Source organism: Gymnodraco acuticeps, unplaced genomic scaffold, assembly GCF_902827175.1.
Source record: "Gymnodraco acuticeps unplaced genomic scaffold, fGymAcu1.1, whole genome shotgun sequence".
NCBI lineage: Eukaryota > Metazoa > Chordata > Actinopteri > Perciformes > Bathydraconidae > Gymnodraco > Gymnodraco acuticeps.
Genome location: NW_022990966.1, coordinates 3,357,637 through 3,385,516, shown reverse-complemented (window position 1 = coordinate 3,385,516; position 27,880 = coordinate 3,357,637). Strand labels below are relative to the sequence as shown.

Here is a 27,880-nt window from a genome sequence, read left to right as displayed (position 1 = left end):
TCCAAATCATTTATATTATATAATTGGACTATGATAATTATGCTTTGACATATTTATTTTAGAGCTATATAATCATATACATTAATCATTGTATTTTAAACATGGACTTCTAATTTGCATTAGTTTAATATAAACATATAGCATACGTTAATATTATATTACATATTTCATTATTATAATATTTATTTTTATATTTATTTTACTGTAATTAATCCTAACTAGAAGAAGTAAGCCCGGATAAAGCTATCAAATACATGTAGTGAAGTGAAGTAGAAGTTTTAGGTAGCATAATAAATATAAATACCCAAGTTAAGTTCTGAATCTTTAATTGGTGAGCGATAAGCTTATTTTATTCATTCATCTCGTTGCTTGATGAAAGCCATTTCTGACAAGCCTTCAGAAAAGTTGTTGCAGCGTCAACTTTATTTCCCCGAGGAAGAGGATTAATTCAAGTCACAGTTATCGTTGAAGTTTAAGATTTACGAGGAGCATTTAAGGCAGCACGTTATCAGAGTTTGAACTGGTTTAGAGGTTTTGACCGAGCACAGCTGCCCGTTGATTTTGAAATGTCTAACGTTGTTAGCAGCAGTTAGCTGAACTTGTCAGGTAATTTTACACATTGTATACGCTAAAACCTGAACTCACAGAGAGACCTAATAACCTCTCTTTTTTCTAAGAGCCTGTTTATTGATATAACATATAGGTAAGTTAATAAAACGTGCTGTCATATTAGATATCAAACGGCAACAAAGCAAATGTTAGCATTGATATGCTCTTTGTGCCAGCGTTAACGTCAATAAAACAAGCTAAGATGGAGCTAATTCCCGTTTTAGTTTATCCCAAGAAAAGAGTGCTAGTGATGGTATAGCTGTGAGGTGTGTCTCCCTCTAGTGAGCGAATATATGTGTATAATACTTCATATGAATATGCCTGTAGTTGTGACGAAACGTTGAGTAAAATCGTCATAATATTACATTATAACCTCCCCAAGACAAAATCATGTTACTTACAGCATTTGAGTAGATCCTTAGTTACCTTCCACAATTACTGTTCAAAAGTATATGTTAATTTTACATTTCGTTGGTGGTGTTCAGTATAAATAAAATGTGACCTATTTTAGTAGATCACACGAAACAGAATAAACAGGAATATAACTAACAAGCGTCAGCCATCAGGTGTATATATATAATAATATTTATTTATTGTGTATAACTTTGCAAACATGTTACATCAGAATTCATGGATTCATTAAAAGCTATTTACACTGCTAGTTTAAGATTCCCACGTTGTACAGTGATATTGAAAGATACCAAACTCTGGATATATTTGTACTGTAGCAAATTAGGTTGTAAGCAAAATATTAATACAAAATATAGTTTGTAGCAGTACACTTGGTGTTTTTGATCATAAGCGTTTCATTTAAGCTTTGCAATGCTGTTGTCTCTTTACGTTTTAGCCACAGCAACAAGAATATCCTGCAGATAAATGTACATCATTTTTTTGTCATATTGCCTACTGCCCTATAATATTGTAGGTGTTTTTAACTGTCAACATTACAGAGAAATTATTGTAAACATTTTGGAATGTCAGTAACATCAATTTTGTTCAGATAAACAGTTTTTAAATCAAATGCATCGTTGATTATCATCCGATAAGAAGCGCACAAGTACTTTGAAACAGTTGTTGTACATTTAAAACTATGAAACCACAAATATATTATACGTTTTGAGAAGCAAAACACATGGCTTACTTTAGTTTTGTACCACAATAAGCAAGGATATTTGGTGAAGTCCTTTCATAAATTGAAGTAAAAGCACTGAATTATAGAGCTTATTAACAACTAAATCTCATTGTCAGTACATTTAATTAATCCATCTCTTTATAGGTCAACAACATGCTACCAGAGATTGAAGTTAACACCTGAACACTGATCATTTCCTATGATTGGTAAGTTACATTTGCCAACAGTCTTTTGCAGTTGCCAAACCTGTTTTCTATCTCGCTTTCTGTCACAGTGATATTCAAAAGCCCCCCAGCCACTGAGGCGGGATAATAAGGGTTTGTATCTTCTGACATAATTTACATAAAGTAATTTCACTCATCGGCTCCATCAAAGAACCTCATTTTATCGGAGTGCATAGAGTCTTTCAGTCGTTGAATGGATGAAGCTGTCTCAGAAGAGTCAAACGTACGTGTGATTTGTTGAGTTATAACAATTGTTTCTTTGCTTTCACTTGATGTTTCCTTAACTAAATGCCTCTCGTATACCGTTCTCTTTCCGCTTTCCGGGTCTTCGACAGTCCAGGATGCAGCTTTGTAAGCCTCTGGTTCTAGGGGAAGGCCTCCTGCTGATTGGATTTGGAAATCAGTTAGCAGTTTGGCATACTGTGATTCTGGTGTCGCTTGTATATTTGATGTGAAGACATGTAATTTTCCTGAATCCAGTCTGAGCGTGTCTTCCGATGAAGAAGAAGCTCCAGACGACAAAATGGTGATTTTCTCAGGCAATTTCGGCTCAACCGAGATAATCTCAGTCCTTGTGGTAGAAGTAATAATGTTACTATGCATCTCACCAAGACCTGAAGCAACGTTGGGATCAGAGAATTTGACTGTGACCACCTTTGTTGGAGATGATAAGGACAGGCCAAGATGCTCACTAGTCATTGCAGAGCTAATATCAGCAAAGGCGTCTGATGACTGGACTGAAGACGTGGGACTTATTTCCTCATCCGATGTTTCCCCTACTGGGCTCTTTTCATCCTTCTGCTCCTCTTTTTCAACGGTCTTGGCAGGCTCTGATGGGGAAGACAGTCCAAACCTGGGGAATTTAAGCCAACTTGTCCTCTCAGGACTTTTAGTAGTATCTTGCTTTGTTTCTTTTTCCTTTGCCTCTGGCTGCTTTCCATTTGGTTCCACTGTTTCTTGAACTTCTTTTAAAGTTTCAAGTTGTTCTTCAGGTTTTGCAGCATCAATTTCAACATCAAAATTCTTGATGATCTCACCAAATGATGTCAAAGTCACTTTTTGTGATTTACTCTCTCCTTTTGGATCAACTTCAATTTTCAGCTGATCTTCTTTGGATTCAGTGTCAACTGGAACATCACCTTCAGCGTTGGGTATTGAAAAGCTCAGCTTTGGCAGTTTAAATGATGGTAATTTAAATTTACTTGGAGATCCAAGATCCACGCTGCCAGTCTCATCCGTTTTAATATCAACACTTGGACCTTTGATGATGAGAGTAATGTCCTCCTTATGTTTAGCCCCATCCGTTTCATCTACTTTGTCTGAATCCGGTGCTTTTACAGTGACATCATGGGTAGCAACTTCGAATTTCGGCATTTTCAATGTTGGCATTTTCAATTTTAATGACAATCCTCCAACACCTTTTGACTGAGCTTCAATCTCAGAATCTTTCATTTCCACACTGGCTGAATATTCTTTGGCTTCAATATCTGGAAGTGTGACTTTGGCTTTTACATCCGCCACAGTGATATCTACGTTTTTCTGTGATGCATTGATATCTTCGGATCCTTTTACCTTTGGTAGAGCAATGCCAAACTTTGGTAATTGAAATGTGCTTCCTTGTCCATCATGTTCAGCTTCAAGCTCAGGAGCTTTTATTTTCATTTCAGGTTGCTTGACTATCACTTCTCCTTCCGAAAGAGAAACATCAACATGTGGTAGCTCAGCACTTACCGCGGGTTCTTTAACACTTGACCTCGAAAAAGAAAATCTGGGTAGGGAAAACTGTCTTTTTTTCAAGTTTGGATCAAGTTCTGCAGCAGGAGGCTCTTCTATTGAAACGGCCCCTGATAGTCCTCCTTGGACTTCTGCTTCTGCCTTTGGTAATGTGACATCCACTTTGGGTGTTTCAGGTTCATCGTCAGAGGCTTTACCAGCTGACCTTGAAAATGAAAATCTTGGAAATGCCCATGTTGCTTGTTTTTTGGTATCAATGTCAACTGTCGGTGCATCTGGCACTGAAATGACACCTTCAGTTTCTTTGGCTTCAGCTTTAGTTTCAGGTAAAATTACATCTACATCTTTCTTTGATAAACTTATATCAATGTCAGGCTGCTTGACTTGAGGCCCAGAAAAACCGAAACTTGGTAGTTTAAACTTGCTTCCCTCTCCTTCATGTTCAGTTCCTGTAGTTTTAATATTGATTGATGGGCCTTCAGTGTCAATACTTGGTGCTGTGATGTGAACTGAAAGCACCTCTTCGGGAATGTTAATGTCTGTATTGGGCCCTTCTACTGTGGCACTTGGAGTACTAACTCCGAATTTCGGTAATTTGAATGTGGGCATCTTATATTTAGATGGTGATCCTTCAACATTACTTGTCTGGACATCAATTTTAGGAGCTTTAATTTCCACTTTAGCAGAAGATTCCTTGAGTTCAACATGAGGGAGTTTGACTCCAGCTTTGGCTTCTGGTAAAGTAACATCTCCATCAACCTTTGATAAGCTTAAATCAATGTCAAGACATTTGTTTTGAGGCCCAGAAAAGCTGAGACTTGGTAGTTTAAACTTGCTTTCTTTTCCTTCATGTTTAGTTCCTGTGGTCTTAATATCTATTGATGGGCCTTCATTGTCAAGGCTGGCTTTTGCAATGTGAACTGCAAGATCCTCTTCAGGAATGTCAGCTCCATCAAGTTTGAAGTCAGTCTCAGGCACTTTCACGGTAGCACTTGGAGTACCAACTCCAAACTTTGGTAACTTGAATGTTGGCATTTTATATTTTGATGGTGATCCTTCTGTACCCTGTGTTGCAATCTTGATCTCAGGACCTTTCATTTCCACTTCAGTGGAAGGATCTTTCAGTCGGGCTTCAGGAAGTTTGACTTTAGCCTTGGCTCCTGGTAGAGTCACATTTACGTCTTTTTTTGATGAGCTTAAATCAATGCCAGGCCGTTTGGTTTGAGGCCCAGAAAAGCCAAGACTTGGCAGTTTAAACTTGCTGCCTTTTACTTCATGTTCTATTGATTGGCCTTCAGTGTCAAGGCTGGGTGATGTGATGTGAACTGCAAGAACCTTTTCAGGAATTGTTATATCAGTTCCATCAATTCTGATGACTTTGTCTGTATCGGGCACTTCAACCGAGGCACTTGGAATACCGACTCCAAATGTTGGTAAATTGAATGTAGGCATCTTAAATTTTGATGGTGATCCTTCAGTATTCATTGTTGCAGCTTGTATTTCAACTTCAGGTCCTTTGACTTCAACATTGGGCAGGTTAATTTCAGCTTTAGTTTCAGGTAATGTCACTTCGAAATCTTTCTTTGATACACTTGAATCAAATTCAGGTCCTTTTACTTTGGGCATTGAGATGCCAAACTTTGGCATTTTAAACTTGCTTTCCTGCCCCTGTAATTCTACATCACCTTTTTGTGGCTTCACTTCAACAGCAGGGTGTTTACCTTCCACATTCCCTTCTGGAAGAGAAACATCAACGTTTGGGACACTGACATCAACTTTAGACTCTTTAGAACCTTGCTTTGAAAATGAAAATCTGGGTAATGAGAACCTTGTCTTCTTCATTTTGGCATCTATATCTGTGGAATGTGCCCCCTCCATTGAAATACCTGAGGTTTCTTTGATATCAATATCTGGGATATGTACGTCTGTTTTGACCTCTGGTAGTGTAACGTCAGCCTTTGGGGCATCAGCGTTAACATCAGCCTCAGGTGCCTTAACGCTTGCCGTTGAAAAGGAAAATCTTGGCATTGTCCAACTTGACTTTTTCAACTTGGCATCACCCTCTATTGTTTCAACATCAGGACGTTTGACTTCAGCTTTTGATTCTTCTTTTATTTCAACTTGGGGGAGGTTGACTTCAGTTTTGGCTTCTGGTAGAGTCACATCTACGGCCTTCTTTGATAAGCTTATATCAATGTCCGGCCGTTTAATTTGAGGTCCAGAAAAACCAAGGCTTGGCATTTTAAACTTGTTTCCTTTTCCTTCAGGTTCAGTTCCTTTTGTTTTAATATCTATTGATGGGCCTTCAGTTTCAATGTTGGGTGCTGCAATGTGAACTGAAAGAACCTCTTCAGGAATTGTAACGTCTGCTCCATTGATTTTGATGTCTCTGTCTTGCACTTGTATGGTAGCACTCGGAGTACCAACTCCAAATGTTGGTAATTTGAATGTTGGCATCTTATATTTTGATGGTGATCCTTCTTTTCCCTTTGTCGCAATCTTAATCTCTGGAGCTTTAATTTCCACTTCAGCAGATGTTTTTTTAAGTTTGACTACAGGGAGTTTGACTTCAGCTTTTGTTTCTGGTAGTGTTACATCGACTTCCTTCTTTGAAAAGCTTAAATCTATGTCAGGACGTTTGATTTGAGGCCCGGAAAAACCAAAGCTTGGCATGTTAAACTTGCTTCCTTTTCCTTCATGTTCAGTTCCTGTAGTTTTAATATCGACTTTTGGGCCTTCATTTTCAATGCTGGGAGCTGTAATGTGAACTGAAAGCACCTCTTCGGGAATTGTTATGTCAGATCCATCGATTTTTATGTCTGTGTCCGTATCGGGCAATGCCACAGTGGCACTCGGAAGACCAATGCCAAATTTTGGTAATTTGAATGATGGCATCTTAAATTTTGATGGTGACCCTTCTTTACCCTTTGGCTCAACCTTAATCTCAGGACTTTTAATTTCCACTTCAGCAAGATTTTCTTTAAGTCCAACCTTAGGGAGTTCGACTTCAGCTTTTGTTTCTGGTAGTGTCACATCGAATTCCTTCTTTGAAAAGCTTAAATCAATTTCAGGACGTTTGATTGAAGGCCCGGAAAAACCAAAGCTTGGCATGTTAAACTTGCTTCCTTTTCCTTCATGTTCAGTTCCTGTAGTTTTAATATCGACTTTTGGGCCTTCATTTTCAATGCTGGGAGCTGTAATGTGAACTGAAAGCACCTCTTCAGGAATTGTTATGTCAGATCCATCGATTTTTATGTCTGTGTCCGTATCGGGCAATGCCACAGTGGCACTCGGAAGACCAATGCCAAATTTTGGTAATTTGAATGATGGCATCTTAAATTTTGATGGTGACCCTTCTTTACCCTTTGGCTCAACCTTAATCTCAGGACTTTTAATTTCCACTTCAGCAAGATTTTCTTTAAGTCCAACCTTAGGGAGTTCGACTTCAGCTTTTGTTTCTGGTAGTGTCACATCGAATTCCTTCTTTGAAAAGCTTAAATCAATTTCAGGACGTTTGATTGAAGGCCCGGAAAAACCAAAGCTTGGCATGTTAAACTCGCTTCCTTTTCCTTCATGTTCAGTTCCTGTAGTTTTAATATCGACTTTTGGGCCTTCATTGTCAATGCTGGGAGCTGTAATGTGAACTGAAAGCACCTCTTCAGGAATTGTTATGTCAGATCCATCGATTTTTATGTCTGTGTCCGTATCGGGCAATGCCACAGTGGCACTCGGAAGACCAATGCCAAATTTTGGTAATTTGAATGATGGCATCTTAAATTTTGATGGTGACCCTTCTTTACCCTTTGGCTCAACCTTAATCTCAGGACTTTTAATTTCCACTTCAGCAAGATTTTCTTTAAGTCCAACCTTAGGGAGTTCGACTTCAGCTTTTGTTTCTGGTAGTGTCACATCGAATTCCTTCTTTGAAAAGCTTAAATCAATTTCAGGACGTTTGATTGAAGGCCCGGAAAAACCAAAGCTTGGCATGTTAAACTTGCTTCCTTTTCCTTCATGTTCAGTTCCTGTAGTTTTAATATCGACTTTTGGGCCTTCATTGTCAATGCTGGGAGCTGTAATGTGACCTGAAAGCACCTCTTCAGGAATTGTTATGTCAGATCCATCGATTTTTATGTCTGTGTCCGTATCGGGCAATGCCACAGTGGCACTCGGAAGACCAATGCCAAATTTTGGTAATTTGAATGATGGCATCTTAAATTTTGATGGTGACCCTTCTTTACCCTTTGGCTCAACCTTAATCTCAGGACTTTTAATTTCCACTTCAGCAAGATTTTCTTTAAATCCAACCTTAGGGAGTTCGACTTCAGCTTTTGTTTCTGGTAGTGTCACATCGAATTCCTTCTTTGAAAAGCTTAAATCAATTTCAGGACGTTTGATTGAAGGCCCAGAAAAACCAAAGCTTGGCATGTTAAACTCGCTTCCTTTTCCTTCATGTTCAGTTCCTGTAGTTTTAATATCGACTTTTGGGCCTTCATTGTCAATGCTGGGAGCTGTAATGTGAACTGAAAGCACCTCTTCAGGAATTGTTATGTCAGATCCATCGATTTTTATGTCTGTGTCCGTATCGGGCAATGCCACAGTGGCACTCGGAAGACCAATGCCAAATTTTGGTAATTTGAATGATGGCATCTTAAATTTTGATGGTGACCCTTCTTTACCCTTTGGCTCAACCTTAATCTCAGGACTTTTAATTTCCACTTCAGCAAGATTTTCTTTAAGTCCAACCTTAGGGAGTTCGACTTCAGCTTTTGTCTCTGGTAGTGTCACATCGAATTCCTTCTTTGAAAAGCTTAAATCAATTTCAGGACGTTTGATTGAAGGCCCGGAAAAACCAAAGCTTGGCATGTTAAACTCGCTTCCTTTTCCTTCATGTTCAGTTCCTGTAGTTTTAATATCGACTTTTGGGCCTTCATTGTCAATGCTGGGAGCTGTAATGTGAACTGAAAGCACCTCTTCAGGAATTGTTATGTCAGATCCATCGATTTGTATGTCTGTGTCCGTATCGGGCAATGCCACAGTGGCACTCGGAAGACCAATGCCAAATTTTGGTAATTTGAATGATGGCATCTTAAATTTTGATGGTGACCCTTCTTTACCCTTTGGCTCAACCTTAATCTCAGGACTTTTAATTTCCACTTCAGCAAGATTTTCTTTAAGTCCAACCTTAGGGAGTTCGACTTCAGCTTTTGTTTCTGGTAGTGTCACATCGAATTCCTTCTTTGAAAAGCTTAAATCAATTTCAGGACGTTTGATTGAAGGCCCGGAAAAACCAAAGCTTGGCATGTTAAACTTGCTTCCTTTTCCTTCATGTTCAGTTCCTGTAGTTTTAATATCGACTTTTGGGCCTTCATTTTCAATGCTGGGAGCTGTAATGTGAACTAAAAGCACCTCTTCAGGAATTGTTATGTCAGATCCATCGATATTTATGTCTGTGTCCGTATCGGGCAATGCGACAGTGGCACTCGGAAGACCAATGCCAAATGTTGGCAATTTGAATGATGGCATCTTAAATTTTGATGGTGATCCTTCTTTACCCTTTGGCTCAACCTTAATCTCAGGACTTTTCATTTCAATGTCAGCAGTAGTTTCTTTTAATCCAAATTGATGGGGTTTGACTTCAGCTTTTGCCTCTGGTAGTGTAACATCAACATCTTTCTTTGAAAAGCTTAAATCAATGTCAGGACGTTTGATTTGAGGCCCGGAAAAACCAAGGCTCGGTAGTTTAAACTTGCTTCCTTTCTCTCCATGTTCAGTTCCTGTCGTTTTAATATCTATTGATGGGCCTTCAGTGTCAATGCTTGGTGCTTGAATGTGAACTGCGAGCACCTCTTCAGGAATTTTAATGTCAGCTCCATCGATTTTGATTTCTTTGTCTGTATTCGGCACCTCTACGGCAGCACTTGAAGTACTAACTCCAAATTTGGGTAGTTTGAATGTTGGCATCTTAAATTTTGATGTCGATCCGTCTGATCCTTTCTTTACAACTTTGATCTCAGAACCTTTGAGTTCCACCTCAGCAGAAGGTTTTTTCAGTCCAACGTCAGGGAGTTTGACATCAGCTGTTGCTTCTGGTTGAGTCACATGTATGTCTTTCTGTGATAAGCTTAAATCCATATCAGGCAGTTTGATTTGAGGCCCGGAAAAACCAAGACTTGGTAGTTTAAAGTTGCTTCCTTTTTGCTCCTGTTGGGTTTCTGTTTTATCTACTGATGGGACTTTAGTTTCAATACTGGACCCTGCAATGTCAACTGCTAGAACTTCTCCAGAAATTGTAATGTTAGTTCCATCAATTGTAATGTCTCTGTCCGTATCTGGTACTTCTACAGTAGCACTTGAAGTACCAACTCCAAATTTAGGTAATTTAAATGATGGCATCTTAAATCTTGATGGTGATCCTTCTGTACCCTTTTGTCCCATCTTGATCTGAGGACCTTTAATGTCTACCTGGGCCGAAGGTTCTTTCAAGCCAACATCAGGGAGGTTGACCTCAGCTTTGGCTGGTAGAGTCACATGCATATCTTTCTTTTCTAAACCTAAATCAAGGTCTGGCTGTTTAATTTGAGGCCCAGAAAAACCAAGGCTTGGTAGTTTAAACTTGCTTTCTTTCCCTTCAGTTTTGATAACTATGGATGGGTCTTCAGTGTCAACAATGGGTGCTGTAATATGAACTGCAAGCACTTCTTCAGGAATTGTAATGTCAGCTCCATCAATTCTGATGTCTTTGTCCTTTTCTGATACTTCCACAGTGGCACTTGGAATATTAACACCAAATGTTGGTAATTTGATCGTCGGCATCTTGAATTTTGATGGTGATCCTTCTTTATCCTTTGTTGCAACCTTGATCTCAGGAGCTTTGATTTCCACTTCAGGTTGTGTGATTTCAACACTGGCCAGGTTGATTTCAGCTTTGGCTTTTGGTAATGTGACTTCTAAATCCTTCTTTGATAAACTTGAATCAAGCTCAGGTCCTTTAACTCTGGGCATTGAGATGCCAAACTTTGGCATTTTGAACTTGCTTCCCAATCTTTCAATGTCACTTTCTTTAGCTTTGATATCTACAGATAGGTCTTCAGTGTCAATGCTGGGTGCCGTGACATCAACTGTAGCTCCGTCAATGTGTAAATCCAGATCAGGTTTGTCCACACTGACCTTTGAAGTAGCAGCTCCAAATGTGGGTACTGTAAATGTTGGCATTTTAGGTTTTGACAGTGATCCTTCAACATCACCTATTTTTTTCCTGTCAATCTCATGAGCTTTAATTTCCACGGAAGCAGATGGTTGTTTTATTTTGATTTCTGGTAGTTGAACTTCAGCTTTGGCTTCTGGGAGCTTGATGTCTACATCTTTCTTTGATAAGCTCAAATCAATCTCAGTTCCTGTTACCTTTGGCATTGTGATTCCAAATGTCGACATTTTAAACTTGCTTCCCTTCCTGTCAACATCTGCTTCACATTCTGGTAGTTTTGTTTCAACTTCCCCTACTTTCACTTCAACTTTTCCTTCTGGAATTGCCACATTCACATCCTGAACGTTTGCATCAACTTCTGGGGCCTTAACACTTCCTTTTGAAAAAGAGAATCTGGGCATTGAAAACCTTCGCTTTTTCAATTTTGCATCAATCTCAACCTCTGGCTGTTGCTCTATCACAACAGTGCCTAAAATATGTTTGACTTCAATCTCTGGCAGCCGGACCTCTGCTTTAACGTCTGGTGCATCAACATCTGTGTGGGGCACAGCTATGCGCAAGTCTGCGCCATCAATTTTGATTTCTTTTTCTATATCAGGTACTTCAGCGCTGAGATTTGGAGTGGCAGCCCCAAATTTAGGAAAATTAAATGTGGGCATTTTAAATTTTGAAGGTGACCCTTTCTTACTGCTTCCTTGAGCTTCAATTTCAGGTGCTTTGATTTCCACTTTAGCAGAAGGTTGTTTTAGTTCAACATCGGGGAGTTTGTTTTCTGGTATTGTGATACTGAAATAGCTGAAATCAGTTTCAGATCCTTTAACTTTTGGCATTGATATTCCAAACTTTGGCTTGTTGAACTTGCTTCCTTGTCCATCCATTTCTGCTTCTCCCTCTGGTAGTTTCATGTCCACCGCGATTGGAGGAGCTCCTGAAAGTTCAACCTCCGCTTTAGCCTCCGGTATTGTCACATCTACGTCTTTCTTTAAGAAGCTTAAATCAATTTGAGGTCCTTTTACTTTTGGCATTTTCATTCCAAACGTTGGCATTTTAAACTTGCTTTCTTGTACATCCATTTCTGCTTCACACTCTGGTGCTTTCATATCCACATCAATTATAGGAGCTTCTGGGAGATCAACTTCAGCTTTAGCCTCTGGTAGAGTCACATCTACATCTTTCTTTGAAATGCTTAAGTCAATCTCAGGTCCTTTTACTTTTGGAAATGTGATTCCAAACTTAGGCATTTTGAACTTGCTTCCTTGCACATCCATTTCAGCTTCACACTCTGGCACCTTAATATCCACATCAATTTTAGGAACATCTGGGAGTTTAACTTCAGTTTTAGCCTCTGGTAGAGTCATATCTTTATCTTTCTTTGGAATGCTTAAATCAATTTGAGGTCCCTTTACTTTTGGCATTGAAATTCCAAACTTTGGCATATTGAACTTGCTTCCTTTCCCATCCCTTTCTGACTCGTACTCTGGTGGTTTCATTTCCACAGCAATTTTAGGAGCTTCTGGGAGTTCAACCTTAGCTTTGGCCTCTGGTATTTTCACATCTATATTTGTCTTTGAGATGGTTGAATCAATCTCAGGTCCTTCAAATGTTGGCATTGTGATTCCAAACTTTGGTATTTTGAACTTGCCTCTGTTTCCTTCAAGTTCAATTCCAGTCTGGGAAAGTTTTATTTCCTTTTCAGGTTTCTTTACTTCCACCTTTGCCTCTGAAATGAAAACCTCTGCTTTTTCAATACTGACATCCATTTTAGGGGCCTTTGGGAATTTGATTTCAGCTTTGGTCCCTGTAAATGTAATATCTGTGTCTTTCTTTGATAAGCTTGAATCTACATATGGCCCTTTGACTCTAGGCATTTCAGCAGAAGGTAGTTTTGGTTTTACTTCAGGGAGGTTGAACTCAACTTTGGCTTCTGGCAGTGTGACATCTACATCTTTCTTTGATAAGCCTAGATGAAATGCAGGTCCCTTTACCTCTGGAATGGAAATTCCAAACTTTGGCATTTTGAACTTATATCCTTGTCCTTCAGGTTCAGTCTGCAAAGCTTTCATTTCAAGATCAATTTCTTTAACTTTGGCCTTTGCATCCGGCATCAAAATGTGTGCTTTTTCAAAACTGACATCAACTTTAGGGACATCTGAGTGTTTTACCTCAACTTTGGACTGGGGTAATGAGACATCAACGTCTTTCCTCGATGAGCTCAAGTCAAATTCTGGCCCTTTTACGTTTGGTATTTTGATTTGAAACTTTGGCATTTTGAACTTTTCACTCTGTCCAACAAGTTCAACTTCACCAGGCAATAACTGCATTTCAGTTTCATGTTTTCTAACCTCCATCTTAACCTCTGGAATTGAAACATCTACTTTTCCAACATCAACCCCTGGAAGTTTTACATCAGCTTTTGTCTCTGGTAATTGAACATCTACTTCTGTCTTTGGTAAGCTTAAATCACTTTTAGGTGCTTTCACTTTTGACATAGAGAAACTAAGATGTGGCATTTTAAATTTGCTTCCTTTCCCGTCCTCTTCAGTTCCTGTAGTTTTCATATCTACTGAAGGAACTTCCGTTTTCCACGTTGGAAAAGAAACATCAGCTTTTCCAAGACTGAAATCAATTTCAGGAGCATCAAGGACTTTTACTTCAGCCTTGGCTTCAGGAAGTGTCATATCTCGGTCTTTGTTTGATAAGCCAAAGTGAATTTCAGGTCCTTTTACTTTTGCAGTCGCGATTCCAAACTTTGGTTTCTTGAACTTGCTTCCTTGTCCATCAAGTTCACCTTCAGGCTGCCTTGGTTGGATTTCCACTTCAGGTTTTTTGACCTCCATCTTTCGCTCTTGTATAGAAGCCTCTACATTGATGTCAACCTCAGAAATGTCTTGGTGTTTAATCTCAGTTTTAGGTTCTGGTAGTGTGACATCTACGTCTTTTTTTGATAGGCTTAAATCAATTTTAGGATCTTTCATTTTTGGCATGGAGATGCCAACATTTGACATTTTGAACTTGCCACTTTTTTCCTCATTTTCAAGTATTTTTGTCTCAGCCCCATCAATATTTATATCCTTGTCTGCATCGGGCACATTTTGGCTGACGATCGGAGTTGCTGCTCCAAATTTGGGCAGTTTTAATGTGTGCTCAACCTTTGGGCCTGCAGCATCGAGATTAACATCAAAACCTGTAAACCCAATGCCACTTTCATTTCTGGCTGGTGATCCATCAGCTGAATCAATGTATTCAATGCCTTCAATTTCCGGTACTTTGACATCAGATGTGACTTCTCCAATCTTCGTACTTGTGTTTGTCTTTGATATTTGTACTTCTTGGAGGAATATAGTCCTTTCGCCTTTTACGTTGTCACCTTTTTGCTCAGAGATATTTTGTTTTGGAAAGTGAATTCCAACATCCGGGATTTTTATTTCTGGTTTTCCAATCCCAAAGCTCGGCATCTTTTTCTTTGCGTTCTTTGATTTGTCGTCTTGTGTTTCTTGTGTCAGAAGATTCACCACTTCTTGTTCACTTTCCTTTCCAGGGATTATGATATGTTCTCTTTTATTTACCGCTTCGCCACTTTGTTTAGGCTCAGTTTTGTATTCCTTTTCAGTTTTTTTAAGATCTACCTTGGTCTCCATTACAAGTTCCTCTGAATTAAGATAAGATGGTGTGATCTTTGGGAGTTTGATTGTTGTTTTGGAGATTTCATGAGTGGCAGTGATGTCCGCCTTACTGAAGTGTGCGCCACGTTTCGTTTTAGTCGGTGTTTTCACTGATATTCTCTGTGCATTTGCATCTATAACAGTAATTTCTTCTGGAATAAGCATTCCACTTGTGTCAACCTTAGGCAGCTTAAATCCAGGCAATTTAGAAACTGCCTCTTTCACGCTGTCCACATCAATCAACATTTGTACAGTTTCAGCTTGAATCTTTTCATAATGGCCTGTAAAGACAGCTTTAGGCACTTTAATTCCTTTGGCTGTGGTTCTCATAGACATGTCCTCCATACCTGGAATCTCAATGTCTTCACGTTTTGGAAGTTTTGTTTTGGAAATACGTTTTGACAGTTGGTCATAAGGATCTACTTTCTCTTCTGTACCCTCAGTAGTAAGCTGCTCAGTTTTAGTTGTGCATTCTCCAACATTTACATCAACTTTTGCAATGTCACTAAAACCTATTTTAGGCATTTTAAATGTTGGACCTGTCTTTATTTCTTGTTTCTGTTTAATGTCCTTGCCTGTCTTAGTTTTTTCTTCAACTTTCTGTGGAGATTTTTGTATCAGTGTAACATCAGATACTTCAAGTTCCACCTTTGGTACATTTATTCCCTCTGATTTGGCTTGGATTACCCTTGAGCAATCACTGCTGATTATTTGGGTATTGGCATCAAGTGCTGGTTGATCTCCTTTCTTATTTTCAGATTGGTCTGCTGTTTCAATACTTGCCCCAAGCGTTTTCAGCCTTTTTGGTGAGGATTTTGCCTTTGCATCCTTCTTGTGTGATTTATCCTTCCCCAAAATTTTCATTTTTAATTCAGAGCACTCTTTCTTCTTTTTCTTCCCATCAGGGGACTTGACACCAGAGGAGCTTTCTTTACCTGCTAGAGCCAAGGTTAGATCTTCTGTTTTCAAAGTGCTATCTATAGTGATGAGTTCCACCTTGTGTTGAACAGTTTTAGGCTCTTTTTCCTCCCATCTTAAGTCTTCAACTACCTTTAGCTCCTCTGTCACATAGACCTGAGGTGTTTCTCCTGAGGGACTTTCAAGGGTCTCAGGGGAAACCAACTGCGCAGTTGTCGGTGCATCTGTGTCCTGGTCTTCAGATGAACTTATGCGACCTCTCTTTGACAAAAGAGGAAGCTTTATTTTATTCTTCTTCTTGCCCTTCAGGGCATCCTGAGACTTTATAGGGGACTCCGTATCGCTTGTAGTGGGGCTAAGCTCAAGCTTTCTTTGCTCCTCAGCCTCTGAGGAGCTGTGAGACCTTGAAAAGCGAGACTTTTTTTTTCCTTTTCCAAAGGAGGGAAACTTAGGCCAAGAAATGCGGGCATCACTACGCCTTTTGGTTTTTCCATTCTCTCTCATCTCTGGAGCGTAGACATCTTCTTCCTGTTGAGCAATATAAATATGACATGTCAGTTTTATACCCAATACCTGTTTGTTATCACAAAGAATCTGACAACCTAAAAATAGTTACAGGGATGACGTCAGATTTGGTGACCGGTTCCGTCTCTGTGATGACTGGTGTGCGTTTCAAGCAGAGCTTTACTTTGTAAGCCTGAGCGTGCTCCAGAATCTGAATGGCGTCCTCGTATGACATGTTGTCAAAATAAACAGTGGCACTCAGAATTCGATCACCTGTGAAACAAGAGAAACATATTTCAGAAGGCAATCAGTCAAAACCGTTTTATAAGAAAAAAACTGGGAAATATTCAAAATAATCAGTCATTAGACTTTGCAACTTGCTCTTTAAGTTTCTTCAGTTCAATTCATGACATTTTTAAGGATTACAATATTTAAAGTAGATATAAATAATAGTTAACATTTCAAAATTGAATAAACAACATACAATATTTATGAATACATTTTTACTCATTTATTGTAATTGAAAAAGAGAATGTCTCTATAATTGTTACCCTCTTTTAGTTTCAGATTTGAGGCAGGTGACTCTGGTACCACTTCTTTTATGAATATTCCCTCTCTCCCTCCTCCACCGTAAACAAGACCCTCTGAACATCCATCTTGGGCTGTTTTCACCATCACCCCAGACTCAGGGCTGTGGTCTTCCTGTTAACACATCAAAACAGAGAGGATACAACCGTTTTACCTTTAGCTGTTTAATGATCTGCTACAACAGAGATACAGAGAGGACAAGTCTCACCTTCAGTTTACTCATCTTTGGAGTTGAGCGCTTTTCAAACATCGACCCGAGCCCAGACTTTTTACTTTTCTTTCCACTCCCACTTTTGTGGTATGGGTCATGCTCTGCTTCACACTGAAAGAAGAAAAAGCAGTACATTTCATTCTAACTAAACATTATTCTGGACATACTGTTTTTAATCAGGCAACACAATATCTGCTTTGAGAGGGAAGGGTAATATACTGTAAATACAACATGGCAGTAGCTAGGTCTGGATCATTATTGCAATATGCAACATTCAACAAAACAGAAAGCCAATGTTACACCATACTCTTTTGACGGTACACAAACAGTGATATTGCAACTGGTGTCATTGATATATTGTTTCCATAAATTAACTGATTTGTGCAATCCATATTTATTAAATTAACTGATTTGTGTAATCGATATACTGCTCCGCCTGATGCTCAGCAGGCTTTGTATACGAAGAGGCTATAGGTGGTTTTGTTTCCTAAGAGGCTGCATACACTTAAAGGTTTTGAAAAATGTAAAGTGCCAACAGAAGATCAGAGATCTAGTTTTAAAGGTGCTAACAGAAGAACACATTTTGGATAGATAACCCTTACAAGCTTGCTTCTTTTGGTCACACGCTTATTTTTCCAACGTCATTTGTAGATGGCCGAAACAAAGTACTCTGTTGAATCAAAGATAGCCTTTTGAGTGACCAAGTGTGTTAATACCTATTTAAGTAAACACGTTATAGTGTGCTCTCTGTAATAATCTGATTTCTAAAAGGTCCATGTTCAAAAAGAAACTAATGTTCCCCAGTTGAGGAAGCCCAGTTATTTCAGCTGTTTATTTACATTTTATTATTTATTTATTATTACAGTGCATGTAACAGGTTCTCAGATGTATTCTCTTGACCTGGTTTCTCCCCGTTACTGCAGTTTCTGTCTCTGTATAAATGGTTGTGTGTCGATGATCTGTACCTCTTTGTCACTGTCGGTGTATTTTTCCGTTTCAGGATACTCCTCGACGGGGGAGGACCCTTGAGGCCGTGGTCGCTCTCTCTCTGTGAACTGAGATGGCTCGTCACATGTCTGCGTGGACAGAAGGTCAGTTAGCACGAAAAACAGTCACATGGTTTATCCCCAAAACAGTTGAATCATTTCAAAGAGATATTATGACATGAGTCAGTTTAGTCAGATTTTACTTAATCTGCCTAAAAGCATCTCCTCTTCTTTAACCACCATGTAACATTTGTAATAGCATTCATATAACTGAGCCTGCAGCAGCACAAAGGTGTTGAGCAAACTGCATCAGGAAAAGTGTGATAACACCTTGCTCTGCCAAAGGCAGCATTGACTGGATGTTCTGCTCTTAAAACTTGTCACAATGTGTGTTGGCCGGTCTGTGATACCAACACCAGAGGAAAATATCTAAAAAATAAATGTTTTCATATTATTTGTTACATATTATGGTTCCCCAGAGCATTAACCCCAATGACTTTGGTTATCCTTTGAATTTTAACTTAGCACCACTTACAGGTAAAACGGGTCATGTCAGGATATTTTGCAAACTAATGACTAAGCTGTACCAAATGTATTTCTTTTTACATGCAAAACTTCAATTTTCAAATTACCCTTTGATAGACTTTCGCCAGACATAATGACGTCATCACCCTTAAAAATGTAATAAAATAAATACTTTAAAATGTTTAATTTGAATAAAGTGATTCATTTGATCAAATAAAGGTAATCAATTTATCTCGTCATTGCATGCGTCCTCTGTGTGTGAGAAGTGGTGGAGTGAACAGTCTTTTGACCGCAGTGAAATGAAGTTTTGAACTATATTCAGTACAGCCCTACCAATGTCATTTGTGATGTTCGAAAAATAACCTGCAAACATCAAAATGCTAACGTCTTAAATATTCCATTGTTTCATTAAGATGATAAATAGTGCACATATTACCCGTAGTCCTCTACCCTCCATGCATTCATATAGTTGGTTTTGTATTGTTTAATTTGAAAAGACAGGCAATACATACTATCTTATCAGCTAAATTATATAAGTAACCAACATGGATGTCTATTTCTCTTCTTATCAAAGTATTTTAAGCTTATCAACTTATGGTTTTGAACAAAGGCCTTTTCATCAAGTAGTACAAGAAATGTAAGGTGTGCCCAATTTGAAAGGCTACAGTTTTGAACATGCTGGTGTTTTCTTGTCTAAAACAAATTTGAAGAAATAATCAGAAAGTCCTTATTCTTTATAAGTCACTCACTGAATCGTCCTCTGTACCAGGCTCTGGTGCTCTTAGCCTCCGACCAGCACCTGTTAATAAGAAAACACAGAGAATAGACAAAACATAAATACCAAAAATAAATCTGACATGATAGAAAATGACTTGATTTTAATATATTAAATTGTAATGGTACGTAAAATTCACTTTGTCAAAGCTATCTCAATCAGAGTTGTGTTAAAATAATGAATGAAAGCAATACAGGAACTGCAGCAAATGTAAATTATCTGCTGTTTATCTGCATTTCTTTTTTTAAGCAGTAAGCCGAGACTTCCAGCCTGTGGCTCCTAACAATTGTTTCCAGGCTCAGAGACAGAGAGAGACACTGGAGCCGATGATGAGACTATTTTGAGTTTCTTCCTGGCAATAATTCCCCCAGAGACCCGCTGCCTCCTTTGTCTGTTAAGTGATCCGCTACATTGATCCACAGATAAGACTCAGCTCAGCCCTGATGGCTGCCGAAAAGGGAAAGTCTGACTCCAAATGGTTAGTCAGATTATTATTATAATTACCCGCTCTGATACCTGATCTCTAATTGATTTAAATCCATTTTGAACTGTATCCTTCATTAATTTAATGTGAGGTTAATTCCATCAGGATACTACTTAGGGATGAAGAAGGTTTGTTAGTCTTTCAAATGTTCGCGATGAAAAAACAAGCAAATTCCCAAATGAAAACGTTTTCATAAATCAATGCTTGATGATTGTAGGTAAACGCTGTTGCTCTTTCTTCCACATTTTCTGTGGTTTTAGATCCTCATTGGTTGATTAATTAATATCATCAGGAGGCGAATGTTATGTCGTCGGTACAATTTAGTATTGGATAAAATGTGGTTGCACTACACATGGAGAATCCAATCATTTTCATTGCAGATAAAATGTTTTTGGTCTTTCTACAGCCAAGTCCTTTTCTAGTGGTGGACAGGTGATAGGTTTTAAAACAAACAATGCTGTCTTTGTTAGTCTTACTTACGCACTAAACTGCTCAACTCAAATCAAGAAGTTAAAGGAATGAGTCGCCCAAGATCAGTATTACTTGCACCAACATCCTACAGTATCAACTCCCATAAATGGGCACCACTTTACAATAAGACTACCCTTATAAAGGATTCATAAAGGGTTTATAATTAGGCTATGAATTAGGTTGTAAACAGTTTATTAATCATTAAGAACCATTTATAAACCAGTTCTAACATAGTTTTCATACATCAACACAGGCTCACTATTTGGCAAGAGGACTAAGCCTTATATTGGCTACTTAGCGAGAATCAACTCAGTGAACAACAGATACCAAGGATGCTAGCTGATGAAGAAGACAAAGTAAGCTAGGTAGCCAATATAAGATTTAGCAGTACAGATAAATGTGGGCTCACTATTTGGCAAGCAACCGGTCTTGTGTCTTATAAAAGCTTATTAATGATTAAAGTGTTCACAACCTAATTAATAAATGAATTACAAACTATTCGTAAACCCTTTATAAGGGTAGTCTTATTGTAAAGTGGTACCCATAAATGCAATGCTGGATGATTTGTAGTTCAATTTTTAGGTTAATCAGAACTCTTTAGTTCTCATGAACTAAGTACAGATCGCTTTCACACCGGAATAAGTCCCTGGGGGAGGATTAGGCAAATGAAGCCGCTGACGTCACTTCTTCTTCTTCTGCTTTGGGTTTACTGGCAGGCCGCAAACAACTTCACGGCGTATACTGCCACCCGAAGTCCCCGGAGTTAGGGACTGGCTTCAGTAGAAGCTGCTGGGAGTCCCAGCAGCTTCTACTGAAGCCTTCCGAGTAAATCGCCAGAACGCCGACACCTCCTCATCTCCACCGCTCCCATGTTTTCTTTTGTGTTGCCATAAGTTAGTCTCTCTGCGTTTGTGCGCTGGACTAATGCTAATGCTAATAATGCTAATGCGAGGATAATAAAATGGCGGCTTCACAAAACTTTTTGGGAGTTTTACGGGGCGTGGTTTGCAATCCGCCCAGCCAATCAGACATAGGAACCTTTTTCTCCCACGAAAGTACCTGCTCTCTAGCAGGGATGGAAAAGGGGGGAAAAAACGTTATCCTCTTAACACATTTGAAAAAAGGTCCCCATATTTTCCCAAATGTATTTGAGGAAATTGGTAGATTATTGATGTTGAAAACATTTTTTATCTGAGTGATTTACTAATGTAAATTTGGAGTGTAATCAGTTTTTTCTTCCCCGAGTAGTGCGAGTGGTTTTTAAGCAATGTGTATGTTCTTTATCAAAAGAAGAGTTAAGTAGAAACTAAACTGAAGTAACTTTAATCATTTGGAAACACACATGTATCTGGTTATAGTTATAGATGCAAAAGGTAGGAAGTTCTCATTTGAAACCCAGAGACTTTTTTTTTAATGTCACTTATTGAACAACCATGCAATATACCACGTGTAGTTTCTCAACTAACTACCCCTTTGACACCCCTCCCTGTGCCTTAATGAATGTCATGTGAAGAGCTTCTGGAGAAAGTGCATTAGAAGACAGTTACCACAAGAGACTGATGGTATAAAGAATCCTCCCATGTCTGTCTCAGGGTGTGTTGCTGCTTCAAGGTTAACAATCCAAGAGAGTTCATGAAGCTAACACGACATCATAGCTTTAATACTGATTACATACATATTAATAAGCATAGATCTGACATTAGGCTCAGAAATATCAACAGAGAAAATGTATCTGCAAGAAAAGTAGTTTCTCACTATAAACACTGAACGCGCCACAGTCTAGACGTGTTGTGAAATATAATAATCACATCTTTACAGCTGCCTGTGCCATCCGTCTCATCACCATTCATATCTTACACACACAAAGAAAATCTCACAATCTACATTTCAGAGCCCTTTATGTGGATTCAAAGACCTCACTTACCTGCTGCTTTTGTTTGTTTAACTCCTAGGAATAAAGCGAGGTGTTAGTAACGACACATCCAAACTGCCCTGAAACTTTGCTGTGTGAGAGTGTGACTGCCAAAGTGGCTAAAGTGATTTGTACAGTGTCAGATGGACAAAAGAGGCGGGACACTTTTAGGGTTGCAGTCATACTTTTCCTGAACTTGTGTCACTCCTAAAGTGAATGAAGTGCCTCATGTTGACTTTGGTTCACAGCCTTTGCAACACACATTCCTTCAAATAAAGTTACATTCACATGAATCTCTCACTAATTAATACCACAACCCCTTACCATTTTCTGAAATGATCAATATAGAGGAAGAACATCTTAAAAAGCTTTTTTTGTATTTGTTCACCTACGATGAACATAATATATTATATTACTGAAAGACACATAATACTTAAGATTAAGATGATTTAAAGGTGATGAAACAAGGGACATTTAATGCACTAAAAGTGAGAATGTTAGCAAGGTGATGTTAGCATTTAGCACAGTAAAGCCTAGAGTGCATAGCAAAGTTGCAGACTTTATCTTATCTCAGTAGCTTTGTTGACTTAATGAAAACAATTAAGAGTTTAAGAGACAAAAAAATGTTTTGTTTGCAAGTGTGAATTGTATCTTAGTAGTCTTATCATCATATATCTGCTGTCAGTCTTGTGAAAGTAACTAGAAATAATTTACTCACCTACTTTACTTAAGTATTCCTTTTAGCTACAAGTATTTGCTTTTTATGCCACTTAATACTTTATTTCCTTATATGACAGCTATAGTTACTTACTTTTAAGTACAAGTACAGCTAGAACAATAAGTTGACAAAAGTTCAAATTAACCGATTACCAATTTATATTTAAAGCAGAATTCTTTCATCGTTTCAGCTTAACAAATCAAATCAAGTTTTATTTATATAGCACATTTATAAACGATTTTTGGTCGAACCAAAGTGCTGTACATATAATAAAAATAGCCTACAGTAGAGACACTTTACAGCAAATACAACAGCACAGATTGTTCAGAATATCAGTATGAGAAAAACGACACCCTCTATCCTTAGACCCTCACATCGTACAAGGAAAAACTTCCAGAGAAAACCCACAGTTTAAGGGGAAACATGGGAGAAACCTCAACCTTTAAACAACCTAACAACCTTTGTTAACAAATTAAGTGATTTGCTGCCTTTTCCTTTATTTATTTGTATTTTATCTAATGATATTATATATAATAGTGTAACCATCACATTTAGCATTGAGTACTTTTACTTTAAATACTTATGAGAACATGTTCCTGATATACGTCAGTACTCATTTTAATTAAATGGTACCATGAATGCAAGACTTTTACTAGTAACTGGTTGTTTTTATTTACGGTGTGGTATTGCTACTTTTACCTAAGTAAAGAATCTGAATACTTCATTCACCACTGCCTACTGTACACATATCACTTTAGGCAGCAGTTCACAAAACCTGCAAATATGTTAAATGCTATTCTTTCAAATCCAACAGGTAGAAAAGTTAGCCCTGAAACAGGAAGTAGGAGACAGGAAAGTTGATGACAAATGTCCAACCATCACATAAAAAAGGTTTTCCACAAGTATCAAATTACATTTTCTATTTGAACACAACCTGTTTGGATTGTTTATTCACAGCAACTGAATTAGATAGTTTCATTAAATTAATCAGAGCGGCTGAAAACTGTCATGTGCCAAGTGTTAAGTTCACATCTGCTGTAGTAGCTAATCACGGTGTCACTGTGTGCACGGAGCTTAGTGAACCATTCAGGCCCCGCTTTGCTTGACTGGAAGATGTATTTCTTACGCTATTGACAACTTAATTCAGGCGGATGTCCCTGTATTGTTGCCCTAACTAGTGGCAGTGCACATGTAGAAACTCCTTTCTCAAATATTTGTCATGTGGGTGCTACAGATGGCCCGATAACAACCCTCACTGCTGCCTGAAAATATCGAAATTAAATCACAAAGTTTACCTGTTTATTTATTTGAGTGATTTTACATTGTAAATATTCTGATACAAAGCCACTGCCTGCCTTTTTAATTTGACTTGAATGATGACATTCTGCAGATATATAAGTACAAGCAGTAGATGCTGAAGTCCTTTGTGGTGCAGATCCTGCATGAATCATATTTGGGTGCAACTGCAGCTCTGGATCTGGGAGTGGTCCGTCCCTCAGTGCGGATGTGACGAAGATAAAGCTTTAAAACGACTTAGACTGCAAACAACACTGACAGACTCATCTTCCCTAACTCAGTGCTGTGAGAGTGGTCCTCTCGTATACAGGCTTTCCAAGGCATCGATTCAAATCCACACACTGCAATGCTAGAATTCTTATTCAAATGAGAATCCTGACTGTATGTATTAGTCCTCAGCTAATCTCTTACGTAACCTCGTGCTTCCTGTTTGAATGCACCTGGAGGCTCCCTGAAGCTCTTCTCTTCACTAAACTAATAATAACGTATTACAGCTCATTATTTGTACTCTTGGATTCAGTATCTTCTCTTCTTTTTTTTGTTAAACAGACGGACACAAGGTCCTTTCACTGTTTATTTGGATCCAAATTATAATAAGAACTAAAATTAGATTTTCCTCATGGATTATACGGACATGAGACTGTAAAAGCGCATGCTTTCAATCTATTTATCTACTGCAAACTCACAGCAAATTTAATCTCAGCTCTGGAATTTGTATCTTAATCTGCCTGTATTGCTATACGACATGCAAATACTGTACAACAAAAACACAGATATAATATATAATACAATATTATTTCAGGTCAGCACCTGGGCTGCAATGTGTTTGTTTAGCCTGGAATGCCTGAAGCCCCAAGTGACTCAGATGTATTCATATTTTCCTGTGTGTTATTTTGTAGATTTGAAGGGTTCGACAGATATATAACGTTGATTTTCTTCTTTTATCAAATGTACATTTTTGAACTGATTACTGCCAAAGTTGTTTACTGACAACCACTACAGTGTTCTAAATAGACTCTGGATGAACTGTATTTGTTTCCATTTAATTCACTTTGAGAATTTATTCTAAGTAACACAATGTTCCTCTAGTCCGTGTTTAAGTGTCTTATAATGATCTAAAAGATGTTGCTGGTCCTCCCTGACAAAAAGTAAATCAAGATGGAAATGTATCATATACAAAAACATTGAAGATGTGTGTTAGTGTCAACATCCTTCCTGCAACCTCAAATGGTCCACTGTAAATAAGTCAAAATGCAATACAAATAAAGCAACGTCCACCTGACGCTCCTAGCAGGTTAAAACTAATCTCATATTGACTATTTTCCCTGAAGCTGGTCTCAAGTGGTGTGATATCGATCCGAGAGCAGGATTTTCCAACTGAGGCTGATGGTTCGTAATGCATCAGGATCATCTGATTCAGGCTCCACTGCTGAGCAGATCGTCAGCCTCTCTGTCTGGCTCACTTCCTAACCTCTCCCTCCTTCTCTCTCTCCTTCCTTCTCTCTGACCTTGAGCGTCGCCTGAAGCCTTTCACAGCAACACCAACCTCTCTTCAGGCAGATTTAATTATATGCAGCAGCAGAGGTAACTGAGGATAATTGTGGGAAACGGAAAGATGGAAGATGGAATCACAGCCAGTATTATTTCCAAATCAACATTAAACCAGACAGCATATATTCACCTCCTTTTTTACAACATCCAACAATAATATGAATTATGATGTCAACTTATTTATCAAAATATAATATTAAGTATTTGAACTAGGCTGTTAAATAAGACACATTTTAAATTCCCCTAAAACAATGAGTGATTTTTTTTCTTCTAACTGTGCTGACAATATATTATCTTATACGTATGTCGTGTTCGTGATTCAGCAATTTCTTTGGATCATTTTATTTTTGTATTTACTCATACTAGGTCAGAATCTACCCTATCAAAGCCTTTGAAGTTGGTTTGAAAAATCAATTATTTAGAAATTGATCATGGATTGGAAAACCCCCAATAAACAAGCATACATTAAAAATACATCACTTTTTCCAGCCAAATGATTAAAAACCAATGTCTGCAATGCAAATTGCGTGACAAAATCACTTCTTCACAGATTTGCAGTTCAAACATTCATCATGATCAATCATAACGCATTTTTTCCCCAGCAGAATTTCATGATTGCAAGCATAATCGCTAATCTATGGCTCGAATAGATTCAGTTTTACGTAACTATGCCCACACTCTTGATCAGATATGGTTTATCTACACTGCATAATGTAAACCCTGCATTTATAATCTAGAAAAATCCATAATGGGGTGTGTATCAAGAGAAATGTATTTCTTTTAGAGCTTTTAGCATGGGCTAAAAGTGATGCAAGGTAACCGGTAATAACTCTTCCCTCTTGAAGGCTGCAGCTTTAAAGCTTTCATCTCTGGGGCTTTTTTGGGGGAATATTTACGACACATTTCAGTAGCCTTTTTTCATGTTTACCCCCTTGAAGTTTCCCTCTATCAATATGTTTCTGCTTTGCTGAACTGCCACAGTAACCCAGTCTTTCTTTCTGCCTTTCAGCCTCTGCTTCAAAACACACAGCATGAGGGAAACAGTAGAAGAAGAGCAGAGCAGCCTGACAGCGTCGATGATGACATCTTCAAACACCCCCCCCCCCCCCCCCCCACACACACACTGCAGACACACCCAGCGCTCCACTGCAGGTCAGCAACACAACTCAGCATCAGCACCAGACGCCTCACACTCACTCACTGTCTCTCCGCTGCACTAAAACACACACATAATCTATCCTGCTGCTGCAGCTGAATCAGTGAGTTTCTCAGAGGGAAAACAGCAAAGATAAAGTCATAGAAAGGGAGATAGAGGGGGAAAAGAGAGTGTGTGATGCCCACCCGTCCCTGAAGAGGCGGCGTGCCAGTTAGGAAGGGCCAGGTGGAAACAGTCGCACATGATGGCAGCGGTGGTGGAAACGCCGGCAGCAGAGATGAAGTCCTGGGACGTGCAGGCTGAAGGGAAGGAGGGAGGGAGGGTGGAGGTGGTGGAGGGCGATGCAGGTGCTGCTTCTGTTGCTCTTTCTGCTTCTCCCCCCCCTCTAGTCGTCCTGTGTCAGCCTGTGTTGTGCAGCGAGGGATGAGTTGCAGAAATAACCGAAGAGAGAGGAAAAGAGAGCGCTGCCTTCTCCGAGCTCAGTGCTGTCCACTAAGTGAAGGAAACTCCCACTGCTGCCCCGTAAACATGGACCTCCAGCGCAGCACGATAACTTAATAATGGGAGGAGCTGCCCCCCCCCGCCTCCTCCTTAACTCACACAAACACATCCCTTAGTTCTCCTTCTCCTCCTCCTCTTCCTCTAAATTCCTCTTCCCCCTCTCTCCTCTGTTCAGTGTCATTGATCGGCCTAATCGGACAAGGACAATCAGGATGTCAGCTTCTGGCTCCAGTGTTTGCGGGGGGGGTACAGTTTATTGACATGGAGACATAACTCAATTTGACGCTGTGTACACTTAGTTTAAAACCCCTTATTGTGGGCAGGAAGGCAAAAGGATGGAGATTTTAGCTGGGAAAGTGTGAGAACAAACGTAGGGTAATCAAACTAAAACAGCCCATGCCACATGAGTTCAGCCTCAGAGATGATAAAGTTTGGTCACACAGGACAAACAGTAGAAGAAATAAAAATGTAAAAGCACTTCTTGAACCTGGTCCCTGGAAAGCTTAATGACATACACTGTAATGCATGCAGTTTGAAAAATACATGTTGTTGTCTGCTCCCACCAAACATATGTAAAAAAATTTTTTTAGAAAACGGAATATCTCAAAAAACGCCCGGACGAAACGTATAACAATTTGGCACAAATGTCCACTTGGTCAAGGAGGAACTGATTAGAATTAGACGGTCAAAAATTAAGCTCACAGTGACTTCACAAAACA

The 27,880-nt window shown here is 38.9% G+C and overlaps 1 protein-coding gene across 1 annotated transcript; it reads right to left on the bottom strand.

The window, feature by feature from the left end:
- Window positions 1-1,196: 1,196 nt before the first annotated feature.
- Window positions 1,197-26,974, bottom strand: LOC117558938 (neuroblast differentiation-associated protein AHNAK-like). Its single transcript, XM_034235504.1, has 7 exons — window positions 26,846-26,974; window positions 19,047-19,096; window positions 17,752-17,862; window positions 16,784-16,897; window positions 16,539-16,689; window positions 16,100-16,260; window positions 1,197-16,011 (listed from the first exon to the last, which is right to left on the bottom strand). Exons 1-7 carry the CDS (start codon window positions 26,901-26,903, stop codon window positions 2,095-2,097), a joined length of 14,562 nt encoding a protein of 4,853 aa, XP_034091395.1. The 5' UTR covers window positions 26,904-26,974; the 3' UTR covers window positions 1,197-2,094.
- Between the last annotated feature and the right edge of the window lie 906 nt (window positions 26,975-27,880).